Genomic DNA, 10,823 nt, shown 5'->3' with positions numbered 1-10,823 from the left:
GCTGCCTCCCTTTGTAGTTGGTATTGTGAACTGAAGTCACTTCTAAATAAAACTAAAATACAGATTAATAAAATCTCTGAAAAGTGTAACGTCTAAATTCCGTTTTTAGGGAACAACAGAGTAACTCAATTAAGGTATTTTGTGTTTTTTTCTATAGTACCATACTGAACTTCAGCTTAAAATACAGAGCCCCAAGTAAATTCCTAGGCTGTCTGAATTGCAGCTCTATTCCCTTTCCTTCCTCCTACACAACTATCTCGCTAGGAAACTGTTCGTAGTCCCTAGTAAAACGAAAGGAAACTCAAAAGTTAGGTGGTATGTTTTCAGTCTTGTAGCAGTTACAGCTGTCACCTACTTTATATACAACACTATGCGGCTTATCTGGATTCCCTGGGAAATAATTTTAGACTCCGTTTAGAAAGCAAATGAGTTTTGGTTCGTTTACGTTTTCTCACAAGGATGTGCGTTAATAGTTTCTGTATGGCTGTATTTTCTCAAAATGCAGCGGTAGCAATTTGGTTTTGTTCTGTATTTGAAAACAAGTTTTTCCTTCAGCATAGCAGGTACCAGGTATTAGATGGAAGCCAGGTCTGCATACATTCTTGACCAAAACAAGTTTATTGTTCAGCAAACTATGAAAGTTCACAAAGGAAGTCCGCCTGAGCTGTTACAGCTGTTTACTTGAAACAAGCATTGAACCAGCTTTGAAAGAGTTATAACAGCATGGACCTTTGTTTAAATAAACTTTCACTTTTGGTATTGATTTGTTTGAATAATTATGCTTGACTCAAATCCATTTTGCTTGAAGCATGTTCATCTGTATAAAATACAATGTTTGATGCTTTGCATTAATTCCAGAGGTGTACTTCCTATGTCTGAAATTATTTTGGCATGTTCATTATTGATTTTAACCCTGTGATCTCCAACTGCAAAAGAAATATTTACCCCCAGGTAAAGACTGACACCCAAGTTTAAGCAGCATTTTTTATTGAAGCAGAAAGTACCTCAACTGAATGCAACATAAAGTTTACCTTGTATTCAAGTGCTTTGCACCATAAAGCCTAACAAGATAGTTCAGTTAGAGCTGTATTCCATATTGCATTAAAAAAAATCAGTTTGATACGAAGAGCGAAACTAAAACCAGTTATGCTGAAAAAGCTTTTTTCTTTTTGCGAGGTGGTTTCTTTATCTTACTTGGATTTGGAACAAGTTTCTTGATTTTCAAAGGCTGCAAAATGACATTTGAAAGATCCTGCTGATTGCTTTCCGTACACTTCCGCTTCTGGCCTGCGAGCTCATCCCCCTGCTCCTCTGCAAGCTGCTCTGTTTCCTGATTTTCTGAAGAATCTGTATGCACATAAGCCACAGATTCTTCAGTTCTGTACTGAAACCATGGCACTTCCAAAGCTGGTATCTTTGGAATTATTGCTTCTATTGCTTCCGTAAATTTATCAGACTGCTTTTTAAAGCCTAGTGCTAGAATGGATGTTAAGCCAAGAAGCGGTGCAACCGTTTCACTGAGACGGGGAACCTGGCCTGCTGGTGTGGCTCGACTTGCACTCAGCTGAATAAGGTGCGATGTGATCATGGCAGGTTTTGCAGACTTGCAGACCAGCAAGAGTAGCAGTTCATTTTTTTCCAATGCTTTTGTAACTTCATTCACTCCAATAGCAAGCTGTCTTCTGATACTTATGTCAGTCCATCCAGGTTTTTGTTGATGGTCTTCTGTTTCCTCTTCTTTAGGGAGTTCACTGGTGCTCGCATCACACTTTCTTTCCATTTGTTTTTTTGTCAGGGCACGTTTTTTCTTTCTTGGAGTCTCTATCTTTTTAAGTCCACTATGTTTAATCCTTTCTTCTAAGGTCTGTAGTATAAAATGCATATCTTCTCCATCTATGGTTTTCCACTGAAAAACAAAGGGGTTATCTAGACATGTTTTTACAGTGGTTTTCTTTGCTTTACGAAGCGTTGCTGTCCCTGGCTGAATTACAGACATCCTGAGGTTGTTTCGTGTTTTGCCACTCTAGCTGTGAAGGGAAGGAAAAGGGAGACATTAGTGCAAATGCCAGTACTGGACTGTTTGCTGTGGACATCATTACCAGAAGATTCTCTACGGAAGGCAGAAGAGCAACATCACATCTCAAAGTGATACTGGCAACGACCACTCTCCTCACATTAAATCTCTGCGCTAACCCTTAACAAATCCTCCAACAAGGCACATGCTGTGCTACCTTTTTTTTTTTTTCTTTAATAAATAAAAAAAACCAGCAGACTGGACAGTAATGAAACACCAATGACAAGAGACCCTTCTGAAGCTGAATGAAAGCAGCTGGAGGTATTACAGATTTAAAGAAACAACAAAACAAAAAAACTGAAAACACAACCAAAAACCAAACCCCAGAACTACAAGCTGAAGGACCTCGCAGTTTTCACTGTTGTGCAGCTGTGCTGTAGCAGTATTACGATATGAAGGGAAGAAAAAAAAAAAAAAAAAAAGACAATCACAACATGAAACAAGCTCCAAGTTCCTGAACTGATTTAGGATTTTTAAAACTTTAATTTTCTTTTTCACTCTTTAATCAATTTCTTGTGTTTGTCTGCATTTAGAAGTTATGATAGAAATCTGCACACTGTCAATTTGTGCTTTCAGTGAAGGAAGGCGATTCTCTACAGGCCTCCAGAAAGTTCAGAAGGGCTCTTTTGTGTCACTTGGACCATGCCTTTAGGGAGGAGAAAAATTAAATGGGAGCAGAGAAAGTGTAATTCTTCTAGCTCTTACTGATCTAGTCCAGAGTAACGGTGAAGGCAGGGCTGATTGCAGGCCCTGGTAAGTTTGGAAGTCCCCACACTCCTGCCTGGTTTACTGTAATTACCATCTCCTTGCTGAACCAGTGGTATCGTCATTATTGCACACAAGCTTTAAGAATCAGCTCAGGTTTCAAATCAGGCGAAATACGACATGACTCTCCTCGGTTTCCTAGTTACCCAAGTAGGCACATGAACAGCATTTATGTACATCTTGAGCAGCAGCCTTTAGATACTCACAAGATACCACTTTGCTAGTCCTATCTGTTCTCTGTGTACTGGCCGTATGCTACCTTTATTAAAAAAAAAAAAAAAAAAAAGGCAAATGCCATCTTCACTGAAATTCCTCCAACAGTATATGTACTGCCATAAAGCAACATCTGGATGAAGGGATTCTCCCTCGTTCAAACCCTCATCTGGAAGCCAGTAGGAGAAATGCATCAAACAGAGTTGTATCAATGCAATGCAAACTGTGAAGTTGTTACCCACTGTGAGAGTCAAAACCACAGGAGTAGTTTTCAGGGCTACAATAAAGCACTGTGCCCCTCTCGGTACGCCCAGGAGAGCCTAGGCCACGCTCCATCCAGCCCAGCTGAGCGCTGCGGGGGCGAGCACCGTGCGCCCCTCTGCTTGCCAGCGCCCAGGGTTGCATCAGGGATGCGAGACTGCAGATCTGCCAACTTGTTCCATCGGTCCTTTGGGGAGCTGCACCCCTGCAGTTATCCCTTCTGCTTACCATTGCAGTGGCAACAACCAGAAAGTGGAAACAACTGAGGAATGGAAATGCCCGCTAGAAAACTTATGTGTGACGGAGGTAGAAATGGAAGCTTATAACGGGTTAAGGGAAAAAAAAGGTAAAGCTCTGGCCTATCGTTTTTAAAAGCTTTTCATTGAGGGATGCTCTGATGACCTTTCACAAAGGGGTAGAGAGCAAAGTCAGCAGCAGACCTGCGCGTGAGGACGGCGCAAAGCACGCGCGATTTCAGGTGACAGATGGCACTCTTTACAAACCGGGCACAGCCGAGGGACGCGAGCACGCAGAACGGGAGATACGGCAACGCGGCCAACGGCAGCCAGGCGGAGCGGGTCCTCCGCCCCGCGCCCCGCCCCGCCCCCGCTGCCCGCGGAAGGGACAACCGCGGCCACGCGGCCCGCGGCCCCGGGCCCCAGCCCTCCCGCGCCCGGTCCGCGGCAGCCGCCTCCCCGGGACCGCCTTCCCCGTCCCGCCCGCCGAGCGGCCGCGGCCCGGGCCGGGCCGGGCCCAGACCGGCGCCCCGCGGCACCGCGCCGCCCCCCCAGCCCGAGCGCCGGGCGGCAGCAGGGCCTGGGCCGCCCCCGCGCCGCCGCCGCCGGCACCGAGCCGTGCCCACCTGCGCCGCGGCCTCCGCCGGCCGCCCCGCTCCCCGCGCACACGCTCCCGGCCGCAGCACGCCGGGGCCCAGCGCAGCCCCGCTCCGCCCCTCGGCCCGCCCCGGGGCTGGCACAGCGCCGTCCCCGCCGCCCCCTCCGGCCGCCCTCGGCTGCCGCCGCCCGGCGGGGCGGGGCGGAGCCACCCGGCGTGGGGGCCGCGTGCGCGGCGGGCCGGGGGAGCAGCGCGGGGGCGGCCGGCGCCTGGCTCGGCCGGCCGAAAGGCGCGCCCCTAGCGGCGGGCGCGGTGCAGCGCGGAGCCGCCGGCTGCGGATGCCGGTGCGAGGCGGGACGAGCTGCCGCGGCCGCCCGGTCTCCCTCCCTGGGCCGCCGCGCAGGGAGCCGGCGCGTTGCCGTGCGGTGGAAGGCGGCGGTGCGGGCGGCCGGCGCTCGGCGGGCCTCGGCGCAGGGGCTCGGTGTTGTGAGTGCTGCCGTGCGGGGCTTGCGGGGGTGACGGCAGCTCTGCCTTGTCCCGCGTCTCCTAATGAAACCGCGGCCAAGCCGACAGGTGCTGCCCCGGGACCTGGCAGCAGGCGGGGCGCTCTCCCGCAGCCGTCCGGGGCGCGGCCACCCCGCGGCGGGCGGTACCGGCGCTGCCCCCGACGGCGGTGCGGGCCCCTCGCGGAGCTGCAGGCACGAGCCGGCGGGAGTCGTTCCCAAGTTTTTTTAAATCTCCTCTCACTTCCCGAAACGGACTCGTTGGTTTTAGCGTTGTCCCGGCTCAGCTTAGCCGGCACGCGGCGGGAAGCGCTCTTCGTACCCGGGCCGGTGGGAGTCAGCGGGCTTCGAAGTGCTGAGGCACGGTGCGCTCACGGAGCGGCGCATATGAATGCGTAGAGGTGTGACTGTAAATAATTTACTAATTGATAGAATAGATAAGCGGGGATGCGTTTTTTCCCCTGTGGTTACAGTTGTAGGCTAGTTTATCAATGCATTTCTTTCTAATGCTGTATTTACCACAGCACAGAAAAGCCCGGCGTTCGCCGGGTGCCTGGTGTGTGGCATCCCCAGGACGGCCGCGTTCTCCAGGGCTGCGGCCGGAGGATGCGGGGGCAGGGGGCAGCGGGGGCGGCAGCAGCAGCGGGCGCGCTCGTTGCGGTTCAGGTCACTCAAGAAACCCCTTTTCCGAGCGAACGGCTTGCAGACCTGCCGTGCCCCTGCGTGTGCGACCCAGCTCTGTCCCGCTGCAGCACCCCGCGCGGCCCGTGCTCGGTGCCCCCTCCCCGCCCTGGCGCGGTGCCGGCAGCTGCGCGGCGGTGCGGGGCCGCCGTGTCCTGCCCGGGCCCCGCCGCCGCCGCCGCCCCCGCCCCGCCCCGCAGCGCGGCCCCCAGCGGCAGAACCGCCGCGGCGCCGCCGGGGAAGGAGCGCGGCTGCTCGCGGGGCATCCTCGCAGCATCATGGCTCTCCAGGTAGGAGGGTCGGCGCCTGGGGCGGCGGGCAGGGCAGGGCAGGGCAGGGATGGCGGCGGTGTCCGTCTGCGCCGTGCCGTGGCGGGGACAGCGGGGCCCCTTCAGCGCAGGGACTAGCTGCAAAACCAAGGCTGCCAGGTGGCACGGGGGATTCACCTCAGCCTGGGGCGGTTGAATGAGGCGTTACTTCTCGCAAGTGGAGGGCGAGAGACATGCTGCTTACTTTGAACCGTTCGTAGGTCATGTAATTTTTTGGAGCCTTGCCTGTTCGGAGCATGGTGAATTAACTTTTTGTCATGTGTGCGGCCGAGTCTGCTAGGGCTGGGTCGTGCGCGGGGTCGGTCGGCGCACACCGCAGCAGCAGTATGTGCGCGGCTGGGAACCATGAAGAATTTTTAAGGGAGTCGTGCGTATCTGTTTAGGGGTGTACGTCTGTGGAGCGGTACGTTTTGATGGGCTTGTGCTTTGGTAGAGAAAGTTTCAACTTTCTGCCCTCAGGCTAAAGAGGTCTTCCTTCTACCTTCTCTGACTGTAGATTTAAATAATTTTTGAGGAAATGATCTTCATTGCTGGCTTTTAACCTCCTCTCTTTGTAGCACACTATGAATACTTCCCTTGTCTTGCTCATGCCCTGATGGATTAGGCTGTTTTTCTTCATTAGGCTTTCGATTATCCCTTTCACTTCAAGATTTGGAGGGCCTTTTATCCCGGTCTCATTATAATGTCCGTCTCAGCTCGGTTAGTGTGTGGGTGCTGCAAAGAGCGGACAACATAATGCTCTGACCTAGATGCAAGGAGCGTATTGCCAGTAGCTCAGCAATTTTCTTCTGAGCTGCAATTACGTCAAATGGCACAGAGGTTTCATTGTGGTGTTTTACAGCTAAGAGCAAGAATCCTCTTTCTTCAGTGGGTCAGAACTGCCAAATCCCAAACATAACAGTGTCTTTGTTCCACTGGTGATCACTGAAATTATGGTTTGTTTTATTCTGCCTTGAATTCACGCTGGAAAATAAATTTAATAGCCTGATGATTAAGCAGTGAGCCATAAATCACTCTTAGAAAGAGCTGGATGCAGTATGATATGGCATTCAATTTCAGTGTATAATTACACTTTCACATAAAATATCAGTGGTTGAAATATTACAATATTCTACGCGTTCTGCATTAGATATTACAGAGGTTTTCTATCCACTGTCACTTTGGTTGGCAGCTACCATCCATATCCATAAAACTCATTGAATCAAGCTGCAGGGGACTGAGAACAAAATTAATAAAACAATGTTTTCCTTAGGGAGGCTGTAAAAGATTTATAAATTCTGCAAACTGGTAAAATAATTCTGCTGTATATGAGGAATTCATTGAAGCTTTTTTCTTAGCAAAAAGGGAGTATGTGATAATAAACTAATGATTTGTGCATTTGTCTTCAATGCACGTGTATATGCATATGTTTATGTCTGTATATATATGCTTTTGATTTGAGGAGTTAAAAGGGAATTTTATTGACACATGATTAGAAGGAAATTATATTTTTATAGGTTGCTCCTAAGCATGTTGTATAAGCCAGCAAATCCTAAGCAACAGTCTGTGCACAATGATTGGCTAGAGGGAGATGAAGAAAGAAATGTTTGGTATTTAAATTTCGTTTCTGCATACTTCTTGCTGTGCAAGATAAGCATTTGTGTATTTTTAAAACATTATCTTGTGATACTTGCCTAGAGATCCAAATAGAATAAAAGTATATGAAGATAAGAAGCTTATTAACTTAATGCTTTCCTTTCTTGATTTATTTTTTGAGTTATCTTTTGTCTTGTACAAGTCTAACACCACTTCTAGTTCATTCTTACTGTGGAGTTTAGATCAGAAAACAATTCAAGGCATGTGGAATATTTCCACATTTGAAGAAGAAATTAAATTATCTGAAATACCTGTCTGTAGCCACAGCTGTTGCAACCAAGGCAGTCCAGCCGTGGTTACAAAGATTCTGCAGTAGGGATTCCTTAGGGATTGGATCATACTACTGTGCACATCATGAAAACTGGGCCAGCTGACAGAAGATTTCTGAAGGTTTGTCATTTACTGATTTGACCTGAAATACAAAGATTTTAATTCTTGTATAATTACATGCATAAAATATTTCAATATTTAACTATTTCCTTTTAATATCTGCAATTTAAAGGGGTTTTATAACAACAAAAATAATTGGCTTGCACTTTGTGGCAAATACTAAAACTGTGTCTCCTGACCTACACATTGAGATATTTCACCACCAGCAACACAGCAAACCCATCCATTCATGAATATATGGTCTGAAGTTCTGATTTATAAGTACTGAATCTACATCGATATTAATGTCACTATTGCTAATTTAAAACATTAAATCAGACTGAAATTATTTTGTTTAGCTAAATTGCCAGAAATATTTGTTGTTCCGACCAGTCAGAAGGCACAATTCCCGCTCCACAGAGCTTATTACTTCAAGATAAGTTCAAATGTGCATTAGGTTTTCTTATTTAAAAAAAATACAAAATCTTTCCTGTGACTAGAGAAATGAAAAAGCGGCCTAAAGAAGCTCAGTACAGACTGCTGAGGTAATGCCAGGGTCTTAGTTAACAGAGCCACAGCACTCATGCTGAAACCATTGCTGGTTTTAGCACAAAGTTGTAGGCTGGTTTTGTACATGTTAAATATACATGTAGTAGCACATCTTGCAGGATTTACTGCGCCTCTGCAAATGCAGATCCAGCTCAAAAGCTAAAGTGATTATTGAAACCAGCACATAGCATATTTAACAGAAAAAATATACAGGCACTTAAGAGTAGTGCATTGACCTGGTGGGTCTGTGGTCGGTGTACAGAATCTAGTGCTCTCTGAAATGTCAAGGGCATGAAACAGGACTCCAAACTCTATGCTAAAGTCTGGCCTGAGACCTAGTGCAGAGAGAGAATAACGGCTATAGCCTTGGGTTGATGCGAATGTGGGATGTATGATGATTTAAGGAGTAAATTTATACTCCATTCTTGTGCTCCACTGTGTTTGAGAGTTGGGTATTGAAGGTGGTCCTGGCAGTAGCACGGCTCATCTCTGAGGTAAGTCTGTGCCAACTGTGGCTCAGCAGTCACTGAGGCAGAGAAGTGGAAATGAAGGGGGGAAGTGGGCAATCCCACCCCAGAGGGTATTCAAGCTCTGCCACTCAAGTCAGTGCTATGCAGTCAGGGCCAAAAGGATTCAGAGATTACTGCTGGAGTGTAAAGTTCAATGAACACCTTCCATACCTGCAGTGTGACTGTGAAAGACATATATACTGTGTGCGTTGTATAGGCTGCTTCCGTGAATATATCTGTAGATATCCTGACACTAGACAGTCTGTAATGTTTCCAAGTGTTCAGATGTAAAACTGTTGGAAAAAAGAGGTTTACTTATTTTAGCAGTGCTGACTCTGCCAGCTAAATAGGTCTAGTTCCCTTACTAATAACATACAGTTTTGTTAAGCTTCTTTCACGGGAAAATACCTAGACTTACCACTAAGCCCAAGTGAGTAACTGAGAGTAATGATACTACCGTGCGTGCTATACTTAATGTTTTGAGCACACCCCTTGAGAGGAAAACTAACACTTTCTTTTCTTTCATCAGGCTGACTTTGATGGTGCCGCAGAAGATGTAAAAAAATTAAAAACAAGACCAACTGATGAAGAACTGAAGGAACTATATGGATTCTACAAACAGGCTACTGTTGGAGATATTAATATTGGTATTCCTATTCCTGTATACTTCACATTTACTCCTATATCTTGAAGAAATCAAGCAAACATAATGTAAATCTGCACAATAATGAAAGGTGTTAATTTATTTTGGCAGAATGTCCAGGAATGCTAGATTTGAAAGGCAAAGCCAAATGGGAGGCATGGAACCTGAAAAAAGGTATTACACCAATTAGATCTACATCATGAAGTCATGTTTATAGGATGGCAAATGAGGAAAGATAATGACTCCTACTTTCCTTTGCAGGTTTGTCAAAGGAGGATGCCATGAATGCCTATATCTCTCAAGCAAAAGCAATGGTAGAAAAATATGGGATCTAGAATATGCAAAATAATTCCCACTAGTAGCTATCTCTTCAGTAGCTAAAGAACTAACTGTTGAGAAAAATGCAATACTAACTCCTTATTGTGTAGTCTGACAGCAGAATCTTTTCAAGATCAGCTGTTTGACTGTAAAGGTTATTTACATACATACTCTATTTTTAGATTGTATCTTACTCTAAATGAATTTTAACCTAATAAATCAAGCTTTCTGTAAGAATTGTGGGTGTTCGTGGCCATTAAATTATATTTAGCATTTTTACAGGAGCACAGAAACAGAAGCTCTACAAGTAAAATAACGTAGCAAATAAGGTTATGGAATGAAGTGGAGGTTGTGTGCATGCAAGGTGAGAAGAGGGAAAAGATCATGGAATAGTTTGGGTTGGAAGGGATCTTAAAGGTCATCTAGTTTCAACCCCCCTGCCATGGGCAGGGACACCTTCTACTGCATCAAGTTGCTCAAAGCCCCACCTAGCCTGGCCTTGAACACTTCCAGGGATGGGGCATCCACAGCTTCTCTGGCTAACTTGTTGCAGTGTCTCGCCACCCTCACGGTAAAGAATTTCTTCCCAATATCTAATCTAAACCGACCCTCTTTTAGTTTAAGACCATCCCCCCTTGTGCTATCACTACATGCCCTTGTAAGAAGGGCTGTCTCGTAGGCCCCCTTTAGGTACCGGACGGCTGCTGTAAGATCTCCCCAGAGCCTTCTCTTCTCCAGGTTGAACAACCACAACTCTCTCAGCCTGTTCTCAAAGGAGTCTGCTCCAGCCCTCTGATCCTCTTCATGGACCTCCTCTGGACTCACTTTAACAGCCTGCTGGTCACGCTCCTTTTGATGCGGCCCAGGATATGGTTGACGTTCTGGGCTGCAAGCGCACATCGTTGGGCTGTGTTGAGCTTCTCATCAACCAACACCCCCAAGTCCTTCTTTTCAGGGCTGCTCTCAATCCCTTCTCCACTGAGCCAGCATTTGTGCTTGGGATTGCCCTGACTCATGCGCAGGACCTTGCACTTGGCCTTGTTGAGCTTCATGAGGTTCACATGGCCCCAGCTCTCTAGCCTGTCAAGGTCCCTCTGGATGGCGTCCCTTCCCTCCACTGTGTGGACTGCACCACACGGG

At 47.3% G+C, this 10,823-nt stretch overlaps 2 protein-coding genes across 3 annotated transcripts; one reads left to right on the top strand and one right to left on the bottom strand.

The window, feature by feature from the left end:
* Positions 1-970: 970 nt before the first annotated feature.
* Positions 971-4,259, bottom strand: RPP38 (ribonuclease P/MRP subunit p38). Its single transcript, XM_040590092.1, has 2 exons — positions 4,176-4,259; positions 971-2,027 (listed from the first exon to the last, which is right to left on the bottom strand). The coding sequence occupies exon 2, from the start codon at positions 1,994-1,996 to the stop codon at positions 1,145-1,147; it is 852 nt and encodes a 283-aa protein (XP_040446026.1). The 5' UTR covers positions 1,997-2,027; positions 4,176-4,259; the 3' UTR covers positions 971-1,144.
* A 982-nt stretch (positions 4,260-5,241) lies between these two features.
* Positions 5,242-9,920, top strand: ACBD7 (acyl-CoA binding domain containing 7). 2 transcript variants are annotated; one of them, XM_040590093.1, is made up of 4 exons: positions 5,488-5,621; positions 9,252-9,369; positions 9,477-9,539; positions 9,627-9,920. In XM_040590093.1, exons 1-4 carry the CDS (start codon positions 5,610-5,612, stop codon positions 9,698-9,700), a joined length of 267 nt encoding a protein of 88 aa, XP_040446027.1. In that variant the 5' UTR covers positions 5,488-5,609; the 3' UTR covers positions 9,701-9,920. The 2 variants fall into 2 exon arrangements, with proteins under 2 accessions (XP_040446028.1, XP_040446027.1); XM_040590094.1 differs by lacking the exons at positions 9,477-9,539; positions 9,627-9,920 and having other exon boundaries at positions 5,242-5,621; positions 9,252-9,367.
* The last annotated feature ends 903 nt before the right edge of the window (positions 9,921-10,823 follow it).

Source organism: Falco naumanni, chromosome 4, assembly GCF_017639655.2.
Source record: "Falco naumanni isolate bFalNau1 chromosome 4, bFalNau1.pat, whole genome shotgun sequence".
NCBI classification, from domain to species: Eukaryota; Metazoa; Chordata; class Aves; order Falconiformes; family Falconidae; genus Falco; species Falco naumanni.
This window is presented reverse-complemented; position numbering and strand designations above follow the sequence as displayed.

Excerpts from the sequence above, each read along its gene's own strand:
- ACBD7 (XM_040590094.1), top strand. The coding sequence starts at position 5,257 with ATGCGGGGGCAGGGGGCAGCGGGGGCGGCAGCAGCAGCGGGCGCGCTC. Across the intron at positions 5,622-9,251 it reads GCAGCATCATGGCTCTCCAG|GCTGACTTTGATGGTGCCGC; the intron begins GTAGGAGGGTCG and ends TTCTTTCATCAG.
- RPP38 (XM_040590092.1), bottom strand. The coding sequence starts at position 1,996 with ATGTCTGTAATTCAGCCAGGGACAGCAACGCTTCGTAAAGCAAAGAAA.